The sequence below is a fragment of the Marmota marmota genome, unplaced genomic scaffold (assembly GCF_001458135.2).
Source record: "Marmota marmota marmota unplaced genomic scaffold, marMar, whole genome shotgun sequence".
Classification (NCBI taxonomy): domain Eukaryota; kingdom Metazoa; phylum Chordata; class Mammalia; order Rodentia; family Sciuridae; genus Marmota; species Marmota marmota.
This window is the reverse complement of record NW_026000196.1, coordinates 21,718,409-21,741,175: the sequence shown is the minus strand read 5'-3', so window position 1 is coordinate 21,741,175 and position 22,767 is coordinate 21,718,409. Positions and strand designations below refer to the sequence as shown.

General features: G+C 39.9%; 2 protein-coding genes across 16 annotated transcripts in view; one reads left to right on the top strand and one right to left on the bottom strand.

Annotated features, from left to right (window-relative positions):
* Gins1 (GINS complex subunit 1) overlaps positions 1-3,681 on the top strand; it is a 31,431-nt gene extending 27,750 nt beyond the window's left edge. For all 9 annotated transcript variants that reach the window (XM_015493164.2, XM_048790415.1, XM_015493162.2 and 6 more), the window contains one exon: positions 1,140-3,681. In XM_015493164.2, the coding sequence (XP_015348650.1) occupies positions 1,140-1,208 (69 nt within the window). In that variant the 3' untranslated portion in view covers positions 1,209-3,681. The remainder of the gene's footprint in view (positions 1-1,139) is intronic.
* A 945-nt stretch (positions 3,682-4,626) lies between these two features.
* The window catches only part of Ninl (ninein like), a 152,302-nt gene continuing 134,161 nt past the window's right edge, over positions 4,627-22,767 (bottom strand). For all 7 annotated transcript variants that reach the window (XM_048790406.1, XM_015493160.2, XM_048790407.1 and 4 more), the window contains 5 exons: positions 14,229-14,387; positions 13,295-13,408; positions 12,317-12,487; positions 11,717-11,830; positions 4,627-5,720 (listed from right to left, as the gene is read on the bottom strand). In XM_048790406.1, the coding sequence (XP_048646363.1) occupies positions 5,529-5,720; positions 11,717-11,830; positions 12,317-12,487; positions 13,295-13,408; positions 14,229-14,387 (750 nt within the window). In that variant the 3' untranslated portion in view covers positions 4,627-5,528. The remainder of the gene's footprint in view (positions 5,721-11,716; positions 11,831-12,316; positions 12,488-13,294; positions 13,409-14,228; positions 14,388-22,767) is intronic.

The window sequence follows — 22,767 nt, the reverse complement described above, 5'->3', positions numbered from 1 at the left end:
ACTCTTAGAGGTATGTACCAGTGAATCAAAATCAAGTGATAAATTCATGCTGTCATAATAAAGACTGTATTTCTAGAGGATTCAGCAGGAAGTTGTAGTAAGAGCAAAGGTGTCCTCAGAAAGCAAGATATGTAAATGTAAAGATACCACTTCATTCCCAAACTGTCCTGTGGTTGAATCTGTTTCTTAGGCTTTATTTCTGATTGTCTGCTGTGTGCTCAGGCAATGATTCCTTGGAACACTCATCTGCTCCTTGTGGACATATAAACAAAGCTTTCCTCTTTTGATACTTTTAACGTTTTGTCTACCAGCTATCATCTTTCCCTCAACTGTAGAAATAGAGACATTAACATAAAACATAACTGTATTTGAAACTTATTATCAATTATTTGATGCAAGGGGTTTCTAAAATGTCATACCAGGATAAGGATGTGGCTCAGTGATAGAGGTCTTGCCTACCATGTCTCTGGTTCAGTCCTCATCACTGAACAAGAAATTATAGTAAAATATATAAAACATAAAATTTATCATCTTGACTGTTTTGGTGGGCATGATAGCACATGCCTGTATTCCTGGTGACTTGGGAGACTGACGCAAGATTATTGCAAGTTCCAAACAATCAATAATTCAGACCATATCTAAAATTGACTGTCTATAGAATCTGTGGTGTACATCATCTATATAATGTAAACATTAATAGGAAAACATTTTCTTACCGTAAGTTCTTTAATACTTGACAATGTGGAAGGCATTGTTTAGATAATAGTTGTTGGTCTTTGTGTCCCCATGACTGGTTTGGAAGAATTTGGTTCAGAGGTCTTTCATAGGGCCTTTGGGTTTGTGAGGTAGGATATCCAGTGCAGTGTCACTGAAATTACATTTTGCTTCTTGAGTAGTTTTGATTCACTATAGCTACAAATGGCATCAATTTTAGTTGATTATAACAACAAATAAAGTTTAGCTTTTCATTACTTAGCTTTCAAAACATAATCAACTGCTGTATTTTAATGATGCAAAATGTAATTGGAAAAGCATTTATGACAATAAATATAAAGAGTACTGCTTAAAAAATGTAATTTAAAATTTTTTCTCAAGTCACTTTTCTTACTCTTCTTCCTTTTATTCCTTTTCCTCTGTAGCACTTTTTGCCTCGATGGAAGTGTGAGCAGTTGATCAGACAAGGAGTTCTGGAGCATGTCTTGTCGTAATTGTATCTTGTCATGACTGCGTTTCATGGTGACCACATGGGGAGGCTTTGCCAAGGATGAGGCTGAACACATTCCACAAAAATGTCTATACTTTAACTCTCCTCCCCGCACCTCCCTCTTGGATTTAAAATTTACAGATGACTGTAAGATAACCAAAAAGAACTGGGGTTTGTTTAATGGTAGAGTGCTTGTCCCATACATGGGAGGTCCTGGGTTCCATTCCCAATACCTAAAATGTATTTTAAAAAAAAGAAAGAAAAAAAAGAAATAGTTGGCCAAGGTGTATTAAGGACCTTTGTTTCTGTGTATATACCATTCCTTCTGCTCCTTTCTGGAAAAAAGCTGTATCTGGCCACATGTGGTGGCACACGCCTGTAATCCCAGCTACTCAGGAGGCTGAGGCAGGAGGATTACAAGCTCAAGGCTAGCTTCAGCAAGCCCTAAGCAATTTAGTGAGACTGTGGATATGGTTTGGTTCAGTGATAAAGTGCCTATGGGTTGAATCCCTGGTAAAACCCCCCCCCCAAAAAAAAAAAATTTTAAGTTCTATCTATAATCAAAACATTCTCATTGTTGTTACAGTATGTTTTTATAAATGAAAATAAATATTCATAAGTTTGAATCTCTTTGAAATAAAGGGAGTTTCATGGCTGTACAGAAAGAAGGCAGATCCTTATGAATCTTGAGTGTTTTCTGGTAATATGAATTTTGTATGCCAGTGTCCCAAATTTCTGGAATACATGTTTGTAAGACTTGATGCTCACTTACCATCTCAAAATAGGGGGTTAGTCACCCAGCCTGAGTCCTTATGTGAAATTAATGAATATCAGTTGAAAATTCAAAATTGTGGTATTTGTGTCAATTTATATTGACAGACTCTCTGTAATTGTGACTGGAATTTTAAACATAAATCATTTTTTTCTTCTAAAGGTAATATGTATACAGGTTAAAAAAAGTACAAACAGTACAATGTAGAAAATAGAAGGGCTGAGGATATAGCTCAGTGGTTCAAATCTCAGCACCACAAAAAACAAGAAAGAAAAAAAAATAGTAGGTTAAGTTCCCTTTCTTTACTAAATATTACCATCTTGTGTGGCCATTATTAGCTGTACCGTAGGTGGAGTACAATCCTATTTGTCTTGTCATTTGTTTTCAAGTAAAGTGAATGGAACTATATTCGTGGGTGTGTGTGTCTATGCCTTGTGTTTTTTTTTTTTTTTTCTTTTAGGTACTGAGGATTGAACCCAGAGGTACTGAGCCTCATCCCCAGCCTTTTTAAAATATTTTATGTAGAGATAGTGTCTCACTGAGTTACTTAGGGCCTTGCTAAGTTGCTGAGGCTGGCTTTGAAATCGTGATCCTCCTGCTTTAGCCTCCCAAGCAATTGGATTACCAGTGTGTACCACTGCGCCTGGCCCTTGTCAGTGTTTTGAGTTATCTCTTCCTTTGAAACAAACTACCTGAAATGTGGTGGCTTTAAACCACATTATTTTATTTTCTCACATTTCTGTGACTTGAGTGGGCTCAGCTTGGCAGTTCTGCAGATCTTGCTTGCAAGATTGCCTTCTGATGGTGGCCTGGCTGGGATGGCTCACTTTATCTGTGTGGTCTCATATTGTTCTCAAAAGTGGCAGGTTTCACCTGGCAGTTCAAGGTCCTCACAATATAGACAGTGGAAGTGGGAGCTGTTTTTTGGAAGGCTGGGTGTGGTGCTACATTCCATTAGCACAGTCATAGACTACTCAGGTTCAGTTAAAGGACCATGCAAACCACATGAAGCTGGAACACAGTGGTCACCAGACCCAGGTTTGGTGACAGTATTCTTATCATGTGAAATGAGTGGGTGCGCATTCTGTTCTCCCGGACCCCCAGGTGCTGAGGATTGAATCTAAGGTCTTGTGTATTCTACTCGGGCACCTAAACCACTGAACCACATCCTCATTATCTTTTTGAGACAGAGTCTCACTGAGTTGATAAGGCTGGCCTGGAATTTGTGATCCTCTTGCCTCAGCTTCCTGAGTGATTGGGATTACAGATGTGTACCACTGTACCTGGCAAGAGTAGACTTTTTAAAATTTTGGTTAAATCCCATCTGTTTATTATTTAGTGTTGCATCTGTTGAACTCTTCCCACTAAGGTCACAATTTATTTCCTTTTTTCATCTATATAAGAATGCCCAGGAGTTATAGTTTTTTAAGTTTTACACTTAGGTCTATGATCCATTTTGAGTTACTTTTTGTTTATGCTACAAGGTATGCTTCCAAGTTCACTTTTGTTTTCCTTTCCAGGTCCTATGGATCCAACTTTAACAATGCCATTTGTTGAAAAGGCTATTCTTTCTCTGCTCTATTACCTTTGCATCTTTTTAAAAAATTGTGTATGTACAGGTTTATTTCTGGACCCTCAGATCTGTTCTGATATGTGAGCTGATATCTTAACTCTTTTGATCCAGAAATAAAGATTTCTTTCCAATTATTTCTGTCTTCCATTTCTCTCAATAATTTGTAGTTTTCAGTTTACAGGTTTAGTATTACTTAGTTTTGGAATAGTATTTTAAATTTCAGATTCTAATTGTTAGTAAACAGAAAGAAAATTGATTGTTGGGTTTGTATCCTGCTGTCTTGCTAAATTTATTTACTTTCATAGCTTTTTTGTAGATCATTTTCCACATCCATAGTCATGTTTTCTTATGAAAGTTTTTACTCCTTCCTTTGTAATCAAAATACATTTATTTCTTCTTCTTTCTTGCCTGATTGTACTAATTAGAGCCACCAGTAGAGTGTTGGATAAAAGTAGAGAACACACATCTTAATCCTGATCACCAAGTGGAAGGCATTCAGTCTTTTATCATTAAGTATAATGTAAGCTTTTAAAGTTTTTGTAGATGCCTTTCATCAGTATGGAAGAAGTTCCACTCTAACCACCAGGTGTGGTGGCACACATCTGGAATCCTAACGACTCAGGAGGCTAAGGCAGGAGAACTACAAGTTTGAGGCCAGCCTAAATACCCATTATTAAAACAAAACAAAACGAGAAGTTGCGTTCTATCACCAGTTTACAGTTTTAAAACAATTCTCAAAATCTTTTGAGTCCTTCCATAATGCTATCAAATTTTTATCCTGTAACATTTATAGTAAGTGCCAAAAGAAGAGGTGGCATGCCAGCATCAGGATGGTGGCTGCCCCGAGGGAAGAAGATCAAGAATGAAAGACCTAGCTTTCGGGGCTGGGGATGTGGCTCAAGCGTAGCACGCTTGCCTGGCATGCATGCAGCCNAAAAAAAAAAAAAAAAAAAAAAAGAAAGACCTAGCTTTCCACCTCTATTCTAAAAGGTTGTAGCAGAAAGTTACCTCAAACACATCTAGTTGATGTGCACATGGGTGCTTCTTATGAAATGATTTTCTATGTTTGAAAATTTTAAAAAACAATTTTAATAGAAAAGAATTTATTGTAAATACAGTGACTTCATATTACAGTAGTACATTCTGATAAACCAAATGGCCATAATTTATGTATATTTCAGATAGAAAACTATACTTTTTTTACATAGGTACAATTTCCAGTGTGATGACATTTCAAGGAAGAAAAGATTGCATTTGCAATAAACATGATCATCCCTGAGTCCACAGAACTTAGGCTCTTCCCAGACTTACCCTCAAAGGGAGCAGTACCTGCAGGGTTTCTGTCCCCTCCTGTATTGCTGGTTGACTGTTCTCAGCAACCGAAGCCTTTCTGGAATGTGTGTACAGGCCAACCATCAAGCGCTTTCATGATCTAAGCCCCCAGAAATAACCTTTGCAGCCAAAGATACAACACTGAAAATTTAACAACTCTCTTAGCTGTTCTTTGCTGAGAACCCCCAAAATCTGTTTCATTAGTATGTAACAAGACTGGAAATTATCCCTGATAGCTAATACAAAACATTCTCTATTGCACCAGCATATTTTTCCAGCATCTGGCACATAGTGGACATTCGTTAATTTGGGGGTGAAGAATTACAATCCTTAGTTTCTGAGGGTGCACAGATGATGAACCATAGCAAATTATGGAATCAGAGTGGCTTAATTTTAAAAGATGTTCTTCAAGCTGGGTATAATGGCCCAGGCCTATAATCCCTGTTATCGTACTTGGGTGGTGAGATAGGAGATCCTAAGTTCCAGGCCAGCCTAGGCAATTTAAACCCTATATCAAAAAAAAATTTTAAAAATTCTTTAAAAGGGCTGGAGATGTATTTCAGTGATAGCGCACCCCTTGGTTCAATCCCCAGTACTGCAAAAACAGAAAACATTCCTTAGAATGAATTCTAGGAAACCAGCAGTATTTACACAGAGAGGGATGCTAGGGCAATCTTATTGATAAGTTTGTTGAGAGCATGGACTTTTTCTTCCAAAATGCGGTTTTTGCTCTCAGCACCTCGTTGCTTCTCTTCTGTGACCTGAAGAGCCTTCATGAGGTGAGCATTTTCCACATAGAGTTCCTTGAGCAGCAGATCAGATTTAGTGTTCTTTTTGAACTAGAGAGAAGAAAAAGCCATGCTTTACTGTGAATCCAGGGCAGAAAAGTTACACAAACAAGCCTGCTCCCTCTTATCCTTTCATCTCTGTTCCAAGCATAATTTTGGGTTCTTACAGATGTGATGCAAATATTAGATATGGTATATTTGTTCCCTGGCCTGAGGGAGGAAATTGAGAATATGCTGAATCATGTGGTGGATAATTGAAGGCAACTTCGTGAGAATCTTTTTTTTTTTTTTTAAAACCATGAAATAAAGACTTAAAAAGACCAAAATCGGGACTCAAAATAAAAAGCCCTCTTATTTTAATGCAGTGTGAAACAAAATCTTCAAGATTGCCAAAAATGTTTGATTTGTCTCGGGTGCTGTGCTGCCTGTGATGTCACACAGGACACATGGAGGTACTGCATTCTCCCTTGTAGCTGTGTGTGTGAGCCAGTCATCACACAAACCACAGCAGGACAGGCTTCAGAGGTGGACCCAGGCTATTCAAGTCAGCAGCCCTTCCATGATCTTTCCTGAGACATGAAGGCTCAGGGCTGAGTATTGGGCTTTGTGATCCCCACATGGAATCTGTTCACTTAACAAGTAGTTACTACACACCCCCATGTGTGCACACTATTCTAGTAACATCCCTGTTCTCATGGAGCACGTATTCTAACAGGAGAAGGCAGAGGGCAGAAGCATGCATATGCTAAGGAACCCAGCAGTGGACAGATAGCTGGGGGTGGGCTATGCATGTTTCATTTTGGGTGGGGTAAACCACATTTCTGAGGATATCTGAATAAGAGATGTGAACAAAACCAGGGAGCAAATCATTAGGTGTGGACACCGCAGGCAGAGGGAAGAACAAGCCCCGTGGCTGGCATGTAGTTGGGGTGAACTGTGGCTAGAGGGACATGTGTAGCCGGAGGCAGACAAAGGGAGGAGAGAGGGAAAAGGGAGGGAACTCTGGGACTTCAGATGCTATTGTAAAAACTGTATTTTTTACTTGGGAGACATGGGAAGGCTGGTTCTGAGGACTGGATGAAATTCATGTTTTAAAAGATGTGCTGAGAGTTGACTGGTGGAAGACACAGGAAACCAGTCAGAATGCCAGAGATGAAGTGAGTTGTGGTTAGACTCAGTGTCTACTTTGAGGGTGGCTCTAAGGATTAGGTGTGAACTCAGGAGGGAGTGACAGGTTCACAAACTCGAGAGGAGAACTGGTAGGGCTGGGGAAGATAGGGAGCTATAAGATTTGTTTCCTAGTGGCAGTGAGGGTACCAGGAAAGAGCGGCTGTGGAGGTAGTGGCCAGAGAAGAGGTGGAGGATGCAGGACATGGGTGACAAGATGTCAGAATGCTAGCAGGTTCTCCCTGGGGAGTCTGGTCTCATGTGAAATAAGCAGCAAAACCACAGGTGATAGAAGAGGTTACAGGAGCCAGGGGTCAGAGAGGAGGGGTTTCTCAGGAAGGAGGGGTGCAAGCCATGGAGGGAGCTAGCATAGGGCCTATGGGACAGGGGTAGGTGGGCAGGAGTCACAGGATTTAACAAGAATTAAGGTTTTCCAGGAGCAAGGACAAACTGAGGTAGTAACTGGAAGAGTGTGTCACCAGAGTAGGTGAGTGAGATAACAGTGGGAGGGACAGTGGACTGCACTGGCAGGGAAGGGTAGGTATTAAGGAAGAGGATCTCAATCAGGGTGACTACAATGGGAAACTTCCACATAATCAAGACTCAGAAGAAAAAGGTCCAAATGTCTCACCCAATTTGGATCAGCTCAGGATCACTCTGGTAAATCAAACTATACTCAATTGCTAGCGAAAAAATATTTTTCCAGATTTTCACATCTCCTTTAATTTCTTGAAGCAGTGAATGGAGATAGTGGCATATACCCAGCTGGTGTCTAACCTCATTGTCCCACTTCATTCGGCTCCTGCAGTGCTGGGGCCTTGCCTCCACCAACGTGACACACCATGCTGTTGCACTGTTGCCACCCTGGGCATGTTGCCAACCACCATCACATTATAAACTTTTATAGATCAGGGGAGCTATGGCTGCCCCCCCTTTTAATATTTTTGCTCCTGAGAACAGCCCATATTACTTTTCCCTGTTGTTATTTGGCTGAAAACCTTAAAACCTTTTGTACTTAAAACCTTCCTTACTTAAAAAACAAACAAACAAACAAACAAAAAAAACCTTTCTGGGCTGGGGATATGGTTCACTTTGGTAGAGTGCTTGCCTTGTGTGCACAAGGCCCTGGGTTCGATCCCACAAACAAACAAAAAATTTCCTTTATTTAAAACCTTCCAGTGGCTTCTAACAATTAAAATAAAACCCAAACTTCTGACTATGGCCTATAGAACATGACAGGCTCTGTCTCCCTGTAATGCCACCCCAGTGAATTCACACCATCCCCAGTGATTACCTCCTGGGCTTTCAAAGATATCATGCTTGGTCCCAGTCTAAAGACGTTTGCCTGGGTTCTCCTGCCTCAAAGCACCTCCTCAAAGTCCTAGCACATGGAGATGTGTGTGTCTTTTCACACTCCCATGTAACTTGGAGGACAACTCCTAATGCACAGGCTGCACCTAGTAGGCAAGGGAGACTTCCAAAGTCCACCTGTCTTCTGCCTGGGACGCATCTAGACCTACCCATGCTGGGTCACTGGGTGTCTGGCCCAATGCCACTACTCAGAGTGGTCCTGCCTACCACACCCACATCTCTCCATCTCCTCATCCTCTTTCTCAAAATGTGACCATGGCTCAGGTCACTTGTACTATCTGGAGGCTTCTGTCACCTCCAGATCAAAGGTCCCTGAGGTACCCCAGGGTCTGCCTAGAGTGATACCTTAGCCAACAGTAAGTGCCAGAGGGCATCTTCTGAAAGAATGAATCAACAAGCCAGGTGCAATGGTGCATGCCTATAATCCCAGTGGCTTGTGAGGCTGAGGCAGGAGGATTTCGAATTCAAAGCCAATTGAGGCACTGAGCAACTTGGCAAAACCCCATCTCTAGATAAAATATAAAAAATGGGGGCTGGGGATGTGGCTCAAGCGGTAGCGCGCTCGCCTGGCATGCGTGCGGCCCGGGTTTGATCCTCAGCACCACATACAAACAAAGATGTTGTGTCTGCCGAAAACTAAAAAATAAATATTAAAAATTCTCTCTCTCTCTCTCTCTCTCTCTCTGACACCTCTCTCTTTAAAAAAAAAATGGGCTGGGGATGTTGCTCACTAGTTGAGCACCCCTGGGTTCAATCCTTGGTACCAAAAGAAAAATAAAAAAGAAGAATGAACCAATAAATGAACAAATGATGTCCTTTTTTTGGTGTGAACATCTCAAAAAGAGATCTTGAAACAATTCCCAAAAGAAAACACATATGATGTAAAAATATAGCATGGGTATGTATTTAGCAAAATTAATCTACAGATTACTTTTACCTTTTTATCTACTGAAAATGATTTGTACATCCTCCAATTGAAGTTTAGATGAGCCAAAGAAACAAAATGGGAATGGGGTTCTTTGGATTCTGTGAAGACAGGCTTTTTCTGGGTTAGATGCTGAACATAAAAGGGAAAATTGTGCTGAAACAGACATGTAGACCAGTAGTACAGAATAGAAGACACAGAGACAAACCCACATATATACAGTTATCTATTACTAGACAAATGCGCCAAAAACATTGATTGGAGAAAAGATAGCCTATTCAACAAATGGTGCTGGGAAAACTGGAAATCCACATGTAACAAAATGAAATTAAACCCTTATCTATCAGCCTGCATGAAACTCAACTCAAAGAGAATCATAGGCACTAGAACAGAGACCCTGCACCTAATAGGAAAAAAAGTAGGTCCCGATCCTCACCATGTCAGCCTAGGATCTGACTTCCTTAATAAGACTCCTAAAGAAGTAAAATCAAGAATCAATACAAGGGATGGATTCCAACTAAAAAGGTGCTTCTCAGCAAAGGAAACAATAATGTGAAGAGAGAGCCTACAGAATGGGAAAAAATCTTTACCACATGCACCTCAGATACAGCTTTAATCTCCAGGATATGAGCATTAATCTCCAGGATATATAAAGAACTCAAAAAACTTAACATCAAAAATAAATAAATAAATAACCCAATCAATAAATGGGCAAAGGAATTGAACAGACACTTCACAGATGATGATACACAATCAATCAACAAATATATGAAAAATGTTCAACACCTCTAGCAATTAGAGAAGTGCAAATCAAAACTGAGACTTCAGGCTGGGGATGTGGCTCAAGCGGTAGCGCGCTCGCCTGGCATGCATGTGGCCCAGGTTCGATCCTCAGCACCACATACAAACAAAGACGTGTCCGCCGAAAACTAAAAAATAAATATTAAAATTTAAAAAAAAAAACTGAGACTTCATCTCAGTCTGGTCAGAACGGCAGTTATCAAGAATACAAGTAAAAATAAATGTTGGCGAGGATGTGGGGGAAAAGGTACACTCATACATTGCTGCTGGGACTGCAAATTGATACTACCACTATGGAAAGTGGTATGGTCAAAACTCAGGTCAAAAACTGAGGCTCAGAGGTGAAGTAACTTATTCCATGACTTAATAAAAACAAATAGCAGAGCCAGTGTTTGCTCTTAAAAGTATAGTGAACTTTATTCAGTCTGAAAGTTTGAGTATGTATGATTTAATTTTTTAAAAATATAAGAAATATAGCTTGTTAGAGTATTAAAATCGAGAGGACAGAAACTTTTTCTGTCCAGTCTCCTCTCTTCTTTTAGGCACAAAGTAATGTTCACATTGTTTTTTTCCTGTGCTGGGGATTGAACCAAGAGCCTCCAGCATGTGAGGCAAGCACTCTGCCATCAAGTTATATCACGGTCCAACCCCCCCCCCCCCCCGCTTTTTTTTTTTTAGGAAGGGCTTCACTAAGTTGCCCAGACTGGCCTTGAATTTACAATTTTCCTGCCTTGGCCCCCTGAGTTGCTGGAATTCTAGGCCTGTGCCAACACACTCAGCATGTTAACGTTTTGTTTTCAATGAATTAAATCTATGCTCTTCTGTTATCGTCTCCTCAATAACTGTAGCTGAACCATTTACCTTTTCCATTGGAGCCTACATTCTGGTGAATGCAGGTAATAAGTAAGCTAATCAATTATATGATTTCAGACACTGAATAAATGCTATGAAGGAAATGAAAAAAAAAAAAAAAAGAAAAAAAGAGAAAGTGGTATGGAGATTCCTCAGAAACCTTGGGATGGAACCACCACTTGACCCAGCTTTCCCACTCCTTGGTTTATACCCAAAGGACTTAAAATCAGCATACTGTAGTGATGCAGCCACATCAATGTTCATAGAAGCTCAATTCACAATAGCTAAACTATGGAACCAACCTAGATGTCCAGTAGATTAACAGATAAAGAAAATGTGGTGTATATACACAATGGATAATTACTCAGCTTAAAGAAGAATGAAATGATAGCATTTGCTGTTAAATGGAATGGAGCTGGAGAATATCATGCTAAGCGAAATAAGCCAATTCCCAAAAAACAAAGGCTGAATGTTTTCTCTGCTATGTGGATGCTAATTTACAATAAGAGGGGCAGGCTAGGGAAGAATAGAATTACTATGAATTAGGTAGAGGGGATTGAAGGGAGGGGAGGGGGTATGGGAGTATAAAGGATAGTAGAATGTATCTGACATTATTACCCTGTGTACATATATATGACTACATGACCAGTGTGATTCTATATCATGTACAACCAGAAGAATGTGAAATTATATACCATTTATGTATGATGTGTCAGAGTGCATTCTACTGTCATATATAACTAATTAGAACAAATTAAAAAAGTAAAAATTTAAAAAAAGATATTGTCCAAATTATATTTTTATGTTGCCTGCATCATTATATGTTTGTATAGCAATGAATCCCAATATTTTGTATAGTTTATAATATACCAATAAAAAATGTGTGAGGGGGGAAGGACTGAAGGAAATGATAAGAAGCATTGCAACTCACTTGTTCTCTCAGCTCATCCACCTTCTCTTGTAGGAGCCATTCTACATTCTGCAAGTACATCTCTGCCTCTTTGGCCTGCCCTTCCTTGGTTTTCATCTGCCTTTCATGTTCTTCCTGCCACAGAAGGTTACACACCAGTATTTACATTTAAAACAGAATCATCACAGGACTTATTTAAATTGGCTAAAATGTACAAATCTAAGCGTGACTGTAGATGACCTTCCTACTAGTCTGTAGAGTAGTAGTTTATTATGCACAGATGATCCCTGACTTAGATGGGTTGAAGTAGCCTTTAGGGTCAGCTAACTCCTTTCTGTATACTTCTGAGAGGATCCCCTCCTCTCCCTGAGCTATCTTCAACACAGGCTTAGAGAGTCTCTTTGTTATGGTAAGGAATGGAAGCTCACAGCTTCTCTACAACTAGCCTTCAAGTTGCTGGAAGTGGCCATAGAGCCACCCACTCCTGGGCCTTGGGCTTTACAGTTGGGCAGTTTCTGGTTAACTAAGGACCAGCAATCCAAGCATACTCTGCCATTCCATCAGCTGGCCTTCAGAACCTTCTCCCAAATAGCTAGCTCAGAGTGTGGTGCCCCCACTCACTCTCTGTGCATCCAGTCGTCTCCCAGCCTCCTTTTCTTGGACGCTGAGTAGGTGCTGCAGCTCAGTCACACGGGCCCTAGGCACTAGCTGGCTCTTCTGCTCCTGCAGGTGCTGAACCTCCTGTGCATGCTGGGATTGGGCTGCCTTCAGCCTCAGATGGGCGCTGTGTAACTACATGGAGAGAAGTAACAATGGTTGTAGTATGACTAAGGGTTCAGAGTCATTAGCAGACACAGAAGCAAAGGCATTGGTGAGTTAGTCTCTGCATTTAAGGATACTCCACAACTGAAAGGGCAGGAGGGCCTACTCCCCGTTCTTTGTGGTCCCTGAGTATGCTGCAACACCTAGGAATTCAGAGAGCCCCTTTATTTGGAATTACGACAGCCAAGCTCCCATTAGTCAGAGCTTCGCCACGTGTCATGAAAACTTATGCGTGTCATCCTCAGCAAGATGGTACTAGGATTTCATGATGGGTCTATGGAAGGATCAGGTTATGTCCCATCCAGCATCTTTGCAGCCTGCTACACAGGAGCAGTATAACCCATGCAAGCCATGCATGCTAATCCTTCTTTAAGTGAGGAGTTCACACTTCTGAGGCACAGCTCTGGCTGGAGGTCACAGAATATGATTAACTGCATAACTTAGCCAACTCCTTCAGGCAACTGGAGATAAGGTCTAAACAACTTAAACTGGTTTGTCGAGGTTTCATCTAGAACACAGTTCACCCTTGCTTCATCTCTGAGACCCACGACAGGAGTAGGGACCATGGCTCCATCAGGGATCATATGTGAGGCATGGTGAAAAGAAAGGAACCAGCTCCAGTCCTAGACATGTTAAATCCCTTACTAGCTGTATGACCTCAGGCTGCCTAATAACTTCTCTGGGCTCAACTAGGCTTGGTGATGCTGTCCATCAGCATTTTGTTGATGTTCCTTTCAGGCTGGGACTATATCAGGTACTTCTGACTGCCGCACACACCTGTTCTTGACTTTCTTCAAGGCTCACTGTCAGCTCTGACTGTGACAGCCTCAGATTCTGACATTCCTGATTCACGTGTTGAAGTTCAACTTCAAGTTTTTTGATTTGGTTATCCTGATTAAAAAAGAAATTACAAGTATAAGAAATATCTTAGCAATCTAATACATGTTGAATGTAGAAACTTCAGAAAATTACAGAAAAGAAAATGTTACAAATTTAAACCCCCCCACGATCCCTTGAGCCTGAGGCCTACACCTGACATGCTGTCATGACTCCTTCATCCCTCTTCTACACATATACTATCAATAAGATATTTCAGTAAGAAATATCTTCAGTCCTCCTTGGTGTAATTGGACTGTTTTCCCAAGACATCAAGTGTTGTTTAAGAATCTGTTTTTTGGGGCTGGGGTAGTGGCTCAGTGGTAGAGCACTTGCCTAGCATGTGGGAGGCACTGGGTTCAATTCTCAGCACCAAATAAATAAATAAATAAATAAATAAATAAATGTATTGTGTCCGTCCACAACTAAAAATATTTTTAAAAAATCTGGTGTGATGATTCAAATCGACTCCAGTCTGTTTTGCTATAACAAATACCACAGCAATAAAAATTCTTCCAGTTAAATTTCCCATAATGTTCTTAGCTATAATTCCTATAAGCATGATTATGAACTCAAATCAGAAACATTCCCGAGGCTCTTGATACATAATTTGCCAAACTACCCTCTACTTTTTCTGGATCCTGATGATGTGCCAAAGCTGCTCAAGTCTACCCACTTCTCTAGGGCTTAGGAAGCTCCTCATCTCACTGCTAGGGCACCCACCTCCAGGACATCAGGGTTTATCTGACCTGTTTGTGGCTGAGTCTTCATTGCCTGGCTTCCCACTGCCTGGTTGCAGGGCAGGACCCTGATGGTATTGCCTTAGTCCACTCACCTGCTGCTCCTCCCGGCGCCTTGCCTCCTCCAGCCTCTGCCTTAACAGCTGAATGGCAATGTGATTCTTCTCCTTTTGGGCCTGATGTGTAGAAGCATCTCCTTCCAGCTGAAGGACTCTGCAGTTGAGCTGTGACAATTCATCCTTGCATTTCTGAATCTACAGGGAAAAAAAGGTTAAAATAGATTAAAACAAATGCTTTTAAACGAGTAGCTCAATTCAGATCATTCTAGTGGTCCCAATTAGAGGAAGGGGAAGCCAGTGGCATCTGGCACTGTATGTCCCACAGAGCCGAAGATGGTCCGGCCTCAGTATTGGGGGTGCTTAGGACCAGAAGCCCTGCTCTGTCACCTAGAAGTGAGACACACCTATGCCACCAGAGGTGGTTATGTGCCATGACCACTGAAACTACCATTCTGAAGAACTTCCACGTCTTCTTCATTTTGTCCATGTCTACTTCTAACATATTTAAAGCAATTTAAAGTTTAAAAAAAACTAATTAATCTTGAAGTGTAAAAATCTCTTCATAATCTTCCTTTGGTCTCTATCACTGGAGACATAAGCACAGCTTCTAGCAGGAGCACAGCCACCACACAGTACATTTTGCTTTCTCTCAGTGGCCACTGCCCAGTGGGTAGTGGGTGTACAGCAAACACATGGAGTAAATGAGTGAAGACATCAGGCACCAAAACATACCTAAAAGTTGGTCTTACAGTCTTTTACCAAGGTAATTTCAGCTATTCTTGTTTTTTGGGGTTTTTTTTGGGGGGAGGGGGTCATAACTATCTTCTTACAGTCCAGTTTTTCTTATTTGATTTTTCGACAGTAGTCAGTTTTGAAGACACAGAGTGTTGGCAGCTCTGTAAGCAGCATCCTCTGAAGCACTACTATCAGCACACACATAATCTCCCCAGATCTAGGCTGACACCATTTTGTTTTTGTGGGTTTAATTAGCATACAGTGGAACCTCGAAGTTGCTTCAGTATGGATTCATGCAAGGTTAGTGAGTCTCTATGCTGTTCTCAAGCTCTTCTCTGAATTAATCTCACCTCATCCCTTCTCTAGAACCTTAGGACTGAGGGTAAAGATGTTGCTACCATGTCTTAAGTTCTGGGTAGTTCTGTCTGGATTTTTGATATTTTTGGTAAAAATTGACATTGATTTTCAATACTGATGTACATTCATCTTGTCCTCTAAGGATAGCCTTGATTTCATCAATAGAAATGGAATCTTTCTTCAACTCCTAATATAAATAAACTTGAGAAAAGTTTCAGTTAGAAACCTAGTTCAGAAACTGAGCTAATTTATAAGTGACCTCTGTAATAAATGGTACTGATGACCAGAGAATGTATTTCAAAATATCACAGTATATTAAGAAGCATGACCACTTTATTTTCAAACCTAGCTATTGCATTGGAGGGGTTTATTGCATCTGTAGCATGTCACTGATTATTCTAGTTAGTCTTATAATGATTTTTTTAAAAACATATCTCTTTGGAATAAATAAAAATTGGTGACAGTAATTGCTACTGATTTGTTCAACCCCTTAACTGCACTGTATGGTCAACATGTCACCATGATATAGTGGAATTCCCCATGTAGTATATTACTGTTATGCGATGATTTGGCTTTTGAAGCAATTTGATAATGAAGTGCTTTGATATTCCAATTGACATGGAACAAGTTTTTTCCTGCTTTCCAAATAGAATTTTGTAACCAACTTTGCTATTTTTTTAAAACAGTTTGTAAGAATGTGTCATTTCTTGGGGAAAGGCCATCCATCAACAACTATCGTAACTGCTACTTTGTTATATATAAAATTCTTATATTGAACCTGGTGGTCTAATGAGTCTTTAGGAAGAAGATTGTTTTTCAGTATTATTTTTATCATGGAAATCTCAGAATCAGCTTAAGCTATAGATTTCATGAGAAAAGACTAGAGCTCTTGGTCAGAATGATATTTGGTGATGGAAACTTGTTCATAATTTATTGCTACTGTGGAAATATTTGCATTTTCTTATTTAATCTTTTACAGTTAAATATTTTGATTTGTTCTATGCCTTCAGTTTAAATTATTTCAGGACTTTTTTGGGCATGTTTAAATAATGGTATAATAATCATTCAGGATGGAAATAAAAGTCATCCTTTCCAAAAATAAATAAATAAACAAACAAACAAATTAATTAATTAATTAAATAAACTAACTAGTCAATCATTTCCTACTCAACTTTAGTATTTAAAGTCTTTGGAAAGAATTTAAAATGTACACACCAATTTCAAGAGGAGAACATTACGAGGAAAATTCACACACCCTTCAGTCAGACTCCCCAATGACAGCATCCTCCCCAACTGATCTGCCATTTGCACTATCAAATGTGTATACAAGTGTACGTGCGAATGCACACACATATACAGGATGTTTTCTTCCCCCACCCCAGCCCTGCAGCATGTTTCCTGTTAATAGAAGTGCTCTCTCACGTGGTAACCTGGATGTCCCACACACATTCCAGTTTCATCAACTGGCCCAGTGATGTCCTTTATAGCACCCCTTCCCCAGTACAGGGTCAGATGGTGTCTCATCTATGATGTCTTGGCCTTCTTGAATGTGGGATGTTTCCATAGTCTTTTAAAGGTCTTTTTATTATTGACATTTTTGTCAAATATGATTCCTCCTCCATTTTAACAGTTTTTTATTTAGTGTTTGTCTGATGCTTCCTGTTGTCTCATGTGCTGTGTTCTTGGCCAGGTGCTACATAGGTGATGCTGTAACTTCTCTGGGCTTTGTGTCAGGAGGTGTAGATGTCATCTGCCTCTGGTGACAGATGTTTATGATGATCATTTTCTTTAACCTTTAACTTGCCTCCAGTTAGCTTTTACTGCAGAAGCTGATATATCAGCAGCTACCTCCAAAAAATTCTCTCTCTCTTTAAAAAAATAATAAAGGTATTGTGATGATAAGTGAAGTTATCCAATCCCAAAAAACCAAATGCGAAATGTTTTCTCTGATATAAGGATGTTGATTCATGATGGGGTTGTGGGGTAGAGCATTGGATGATTAGAGGAACACTATATAGGGCAAAGGGGTGGGAGGGGAAGGGAGAAGAGATGGGGGTAGGAAAGACGGTGGAATGAGATGGACATCATTACCCTAAGTACATGTATGAAGACACGAATGGTGTAACTCTACTGTGTGTGCAACCAGAGATATGAAAAATTGTACTCTGTATGTGTACTATGAGTTGTAATGCATTCTGCTGTCACGTATAACAAATCAGTATAAATAAAAAATTACTGATTACAATTACAAAAAAAAAAAAAGAAATAAAGGGATATCTGTGTCAAAGATCACTGCTCTCAATCTGATCAAGATTTTAGGTCTAATTTCCAGTTTAAAAAATAAACATGTGACATAGGAGCAGATTAAACTACCTCTTAGGAAGCACCCTGGTAATCCAGAATGTATATTAACATATTATGATGGTGCCAGAGACAACCAGCTGGTCTCTTCAAAAAGCATGAGAAAAAATTGGTGATATGGGTCAAAAAAATTAATGAGATGCTTGGGTGGACTATATTTGCACAGATGTCCCCTGGTAGCACCTGCCACCCATATCCTCTTCTGCAGTAATGACCTACTTAAACATGGGCCCATGTGGCTCTGGGAGACTCAGTGAGAAAGATGGGGAATGACCTTTACCTATCAGAACACTTCCTCCAGGATCCCAGTCTCACAGAGAGGACCTGTGTCAACAAACACATTCAGAAGGAGTCCCCAGATGATCAGCCTGTATGTCCAGTCTTCCCAGTCACAGCCCCAACACCAAATAGCAGGGATGAACCATCAGAGATGTCTGTGTCTGAATCCCTGATCTACAGGTTCCATGAGTACAATTGTGTGGTTAGTTTATGCCAACAAGTTGATTTGATAGCTAAATAAAATGTGTCAGCCACAACTGCATTCTAGGGTCAAAGATTTTATTATGTAAGCCATTTTTTAATAAGTGTAAAAATGTGAATGTGGTCTGAATTCTGGATGGTGTTAGATAGTTACTGTTAAGTTTCTTAAGTGTGAGAACAATAGTGTGGTTAGATAGAAGATATTTTTAGAAAAGGCCTGATGAAATATTTAGGAAATAGAAGTATCATAGTATCTGTAATCTACCTTCAAATAGTTCAAAGAATAGACACAAGAAACATGGAGACGTAAACAGAGAACTAAAAGCATGTATACCAATAACAATTATCAAATTAAGGTTGTGGTAGGTAGGTGATCAGTATATGCTACTTCCACTTATATATTTTTAAAGGTTTTCATAATAAAATTTTTTGGGAAAGAGTTCAAATGGTTATTTATAAACCCATTTATAAATATTTTACAGAGGGAACAAGAGAAGGGAAAGGGCAGAGTGGCTACTCTGAAACCAGGAAGGACTTACATGGACCATTTCCACAAGAAGCTGCCCACCCTCAGCAAATGCAGAGCCATAAGTGTTCTTAAGTGAACCCATCATTATCCTCCATGAGGCTTATGTAAGTCACCTTTTAAAAATGTAACCAATACCTCAAATAATCAATTTACAAAAAGAAAAGGCTTATTTTGGCTCACAGTTTTGGAGATTTCAGTCCATGACCAATTGACCCTATGGCTTTGGGTCATGTGGTACAGCAATATATATCATGGTGGTTTGCACATGGTAGAACAAAGATGCTTACCTCAGGAAACAAAGACAGAGAAAAAGGAAGGGGTGGCATCCCACAGTCCCTTTGTGAAGCATACCCTCAATGACCAGGCCCCACTTTTTTTTTTTTTTTTTTTTTTAATTTTTATTTATTTTTATTGTTTAATTTTCGGCGGACACAACATCTTTGTTGGTATGTGGTGCTGAGGATCGAACCCGGGATGCACGCATGCCAGGCGAGCGCGCTACCGCTTGAGCCACACCCCCAGTCCAGCCACACCCCCAGTCCCCCACTTCTTAAAGATTCTACCACCTCCAAATAGTGCCGCTCTGTGGAATAAGTCTTTAATTCATGGGCCTTGGGCGGGGGCGGGGGACACTCCAGATCAAACTACAGCAAGGCCCAAGCAAAGCTACCACAGGCACACCATGGAAATGAACACTGGGAGCTGGGAGCCAAGACAAGCTGCTGTTCTACTAGTGGATTGAGGCAGAAGCTGTTTTCATTGGCCACGTGAGAAGAGCAGGCACCATGAGAGAGGAGTTGTAGGGACTTTTCTTTGGCAAAAGCAAGGGTTTGAGATGAAGAAGGTGACAAAGAAACTCCTAGAATAAGCAAGTTCAGCAAGGCCACAGGATGCAAAATTAGCACAAAAAACGTCAACTCTATTTCTGTACATGTGCACAGCATGTACAGAAGCTCAAATCAAAAACATACTACTTCTGGTTTCAGGTCTCACATGTAAAGAGCTTAGAAATTATCACTCCCATCCTGCCAACAAGAAAAAGCTGAAAAATGAGGCTGGAGTTGTAGCTCAGTTGTGGAGCACTTGCCTTGCAAGTGTGAGGCACTTGGTTCAATCCTCAGCACCACATAAAAATAAATAAATAAAGGTATTAAAAAAAAAAAAAAAAGGAAAAGCTGAACAAACGGAAAAGCAGCAAATCTTAGATCCATCAGAGAACTGAAGTCACAGGACAAACCAAACATTCTGAAAACTGGAGAGACCGGTGTTGGGAGAGATAGAATCAGTTTATCAGGAGCAGAAGGCTTCAGCAGGAAACTGATAGGAAAGCTTTATCTGTAAAGACAAATATTGGAGACTCTAGGCCTGGGCTAACCTGAGAGCTAGAGTGCCAGGGGTGGGGGCACTGTCACGGAGCCTCCAATGTCTCTAAGCCTTATCAGGTTCTCACAGTTAAAATTAGAGAAAAATCCCTTCAGGCTTCCTCAGGGGAAAGTGATTGCTTCAAATTGTGTTTCTCTGAAATCCACACATTGAAGCCAGTGTTTAGGGCTAGGGATGGGGCTTTCAGGAAATAATTTAGGTTAAATGAGGTCACAAAAATGGGCTTCTAGAAAAAAGTAGGCCCAAATCTCCATCATGTCGAATTAGGCCCCAGCTTCCTTAATAAGACTCCTATAGCACAAGAATTAAAATCAAGAATCAATAAATGGGATGGATTCAAATTAAAAGTTCTTCTCAGCAAAAGAATCAATCAGTGAGGTAAACAGAGAACCTACAGAATGGGAGCAAATTTTTACCACACACACATCAGATAGAGCACTAATCTTCAGGATATATAAAGAACTCAAAAATCTTAACACCAAAAAAACAAATAACCCAGTCAATAAATGGGCCAAGAACTGAACAGATCCTTCTCAGAAGATGATATACAATCAATCAACAAATATATGAAAAAATATTCAACATCTCTAGCAATTAGAGAAATGCAAATCAAAACTACTCTAAGATTTCATCTCACTCCAGTCAGAATGGCAGCTATTAAGAATACAAACAACAATAATTGTTGGCGAGGATGTGGGGGAAAAGGCACACTCATACATTGTTGGTGGGACTGTAAATTGGTGCAGCCAATTTGGAAAGCAGTATGGAGATTCCTTGGAAAACTTGGAATGGAAACACAATTTGACTCAGCTATCCCACTCCTCAGTTTATACCCAAAGGACTTAAAAACAGCATACTACAGGGACACAGCCACATCAATGTTTACAGCAGCACAATTCACAATAGCTAAATTGTAGAACCAACCTAGAGCCCTTCAGTAGATGAATGGATAAAGAAAATGTGATATATATATATATATATATAATGAAATATTACTCACCATTAAAAGAGAATAAAATCATGGCATTTGCAGGTAAATGGATGGAGGTGGAGAATATTAAGCTAAGTGAAATAAGCCAATCCCAAAAAACCAAATGCCGAATGTTTTCTCTGATAAGAGGGTGCTAATCCATATGGATATTGGCGGGATGGTAGGGGGGAACGTGGGAGGTATGGATGAACTTTAGATAGAGCAAAAAGGAGGGAGGGAAAAGGAAGGGGCATAGGGGTAGGAAAGACAGTGGAATGAGATGGACATCATTACCCTAAGTACATGTATGAAGACCCAAATGGTGTGACTCTACTTTGTGAACAACCAGAGACACGAAAAATTGTGCTTTGTGTAATATAAATTGAAATGCATTCTGCTGTCATATATTACAAATTAGAATAAAATTTTAAAAAGTGGGCTTCTTATATAATATGATTGGTGCAATTATAGGCAGCAAGAGAGAAATTTCTCTCTTTAAGCCTTGTGAGGACATGGTGAGAAGCCAGGACCAATGTCCCTTGATCTCAGACTTCCAGCCTCTAGAACAGTAAGAAATAAGTATCTGTTGCTCAAGTCACTCAGTGTATTTTGTGAAGCAGCCCATGCTAACTAAAATGTTGACTAGATAGAAGGACACCCAGAGGATATTGTTTTTAGGCCCTAAGGAAAATAACTCCCTAGAACTTAATTGACCTGTGGAAAGGAAAATACTGAACTGTACCCCCTTCAGCCTGCCCATCTCAGTACATAGCCAACAGAATGTCAATAATACAAAATACTCAAAACACGAAATGTTGGCAAGGATGTAGAGAAACCAGATCATATATACATGCTGGTAAGAGTATAAAACGTTACAGGCATGCTAGGAAACAGTTTCGGAGTTTCTTATAAAAATAAACGTGTTGGGCACAGTGGCACATGCCTGTTACCCCCAGAGACATGGGAGGTTGAGGTAGGAGAATGGCAAGTTTGAGACTGACCTGGGCAACTAAGCAAGACCCTGTCTCAAAAAAAAAAAAAAAAAATTTTAGAGATATACCTCTATGAAACAAATAAAAAAACTAAACATGTGACTACCACACAACTCAGTTATTATTGTCTTAGGGGTTTATCCTGGTACAACAAAAACTTATGTTCACACAAAAACCAGAGTAATAATATTTGTAGCAGCTTTATTTGTAATAGCCCAAACTTGGAATCAGTCATATATCCTTCAAAAGTTTGAGGCCGGATAGCCTTCAAAGTTTGAGGCCGACCTGGGCTAAGCCAGACCCTGTCTCAAAATAAAAAATAAAAAGGGTTAGAGATATACTTCAATGAAGCAAACAAACAAACAAATAAAAACAACCAAACATGTGACTACCACACAACTCAGTCATTATTGTAACGTAAAAACAAACTGTTGTATGTCCGTTCCACAGGAACTACTCAGCAATAAAAACAAACTACTGATACACACAACACTTGGATGACTCTTCAAGGAATTATGATAGGTAAAAAAGACAATCCTAAAAGTCACTTTCTATATAATTCTACTTGTATAATATTTTGAAATAAAAGTTTAGAAACAGGACATTTTAGTGGTTGTCAGGATTAGGTGGGTAGGGAGAAAGTTGGCATGGTCATAAAAGGGCAACACTAGGAATGACCATGATATTAGAAATATTCAATATCTTGACTGTGGTGGTGGATACAGAAACCTACACAGATGATGAACTCAACATACACACATACATAAG